The sequence below is a fragment of the Hippocampus comes genome, unplaced genomic scaffold (assembly GCF_001891065.2).
Source record: "Hippocampus comes isolate QL1 unplaced genomic scaffold, H_comes_QL1_v1.1 scaffold378, whole genome shotgun sequence".
Taxonomy (NCBI): Eukaryota; Metazoa; Chordata; class Actinopteri; order Syngnathiformes; family Syngnathidae; genus Hippocampus; species Hippocampus comes.
In genome coordinates, this window is record NW_017806061.1 from 434,719 (window position 1) to 434,996 (window position 278).

Sequence of the window (278 nt, forward strand, 5' to 3'; positions counted from 1 at the left end):
AGCTTCGATCGTCCCGCCGCCCCGCAGGCTTGCCGCTCGGGCCCGTCGGCGGCCCGCGGCCCGAGCGAGCCGGCGCGCAGAGGAAACACGGGCGTGTTCATCCGAGGTTTGGAGGTCAGCGGCGCCGAGGCGGGCCGGCGCAGCCTCCGGGCGGGGACCGAGAGTTCGCCGGCGGAAGGTGACGGAAGGTGGGTCGACATCCTTGGGTTGTTGCTACGGTAACACAGGTCCGAGTGATTTGGGGTCTTTGGCGTTGCCGTTGGCCGGCACTGAAGCCG

The 278-nt window shown here is 70.5% G+C and overlaps 1 protein-coding gene across 1 annotated transcript in view; it reads left to right on the forward strand.

The window, feature by feature from the left end:
• Positions 1-278, forward strand: part of plekhg4 (pleckstrin homology domain containing, family G (with RhoGef domain) member 4) — a 12,318-nt gene that overhangs the window by 5,441 nt on the left and 6,599 nt on the right. Inside the window, exon 15 of the mRNA XM_019893197.1 lies at positions 3-188. Within this exon, the coding sequence (XP_019748756.1) occupies positions 3-188 (186 nt within the window). The remainder of the gene's footprint in view (positions 1-2; positions 189-278) is intronic.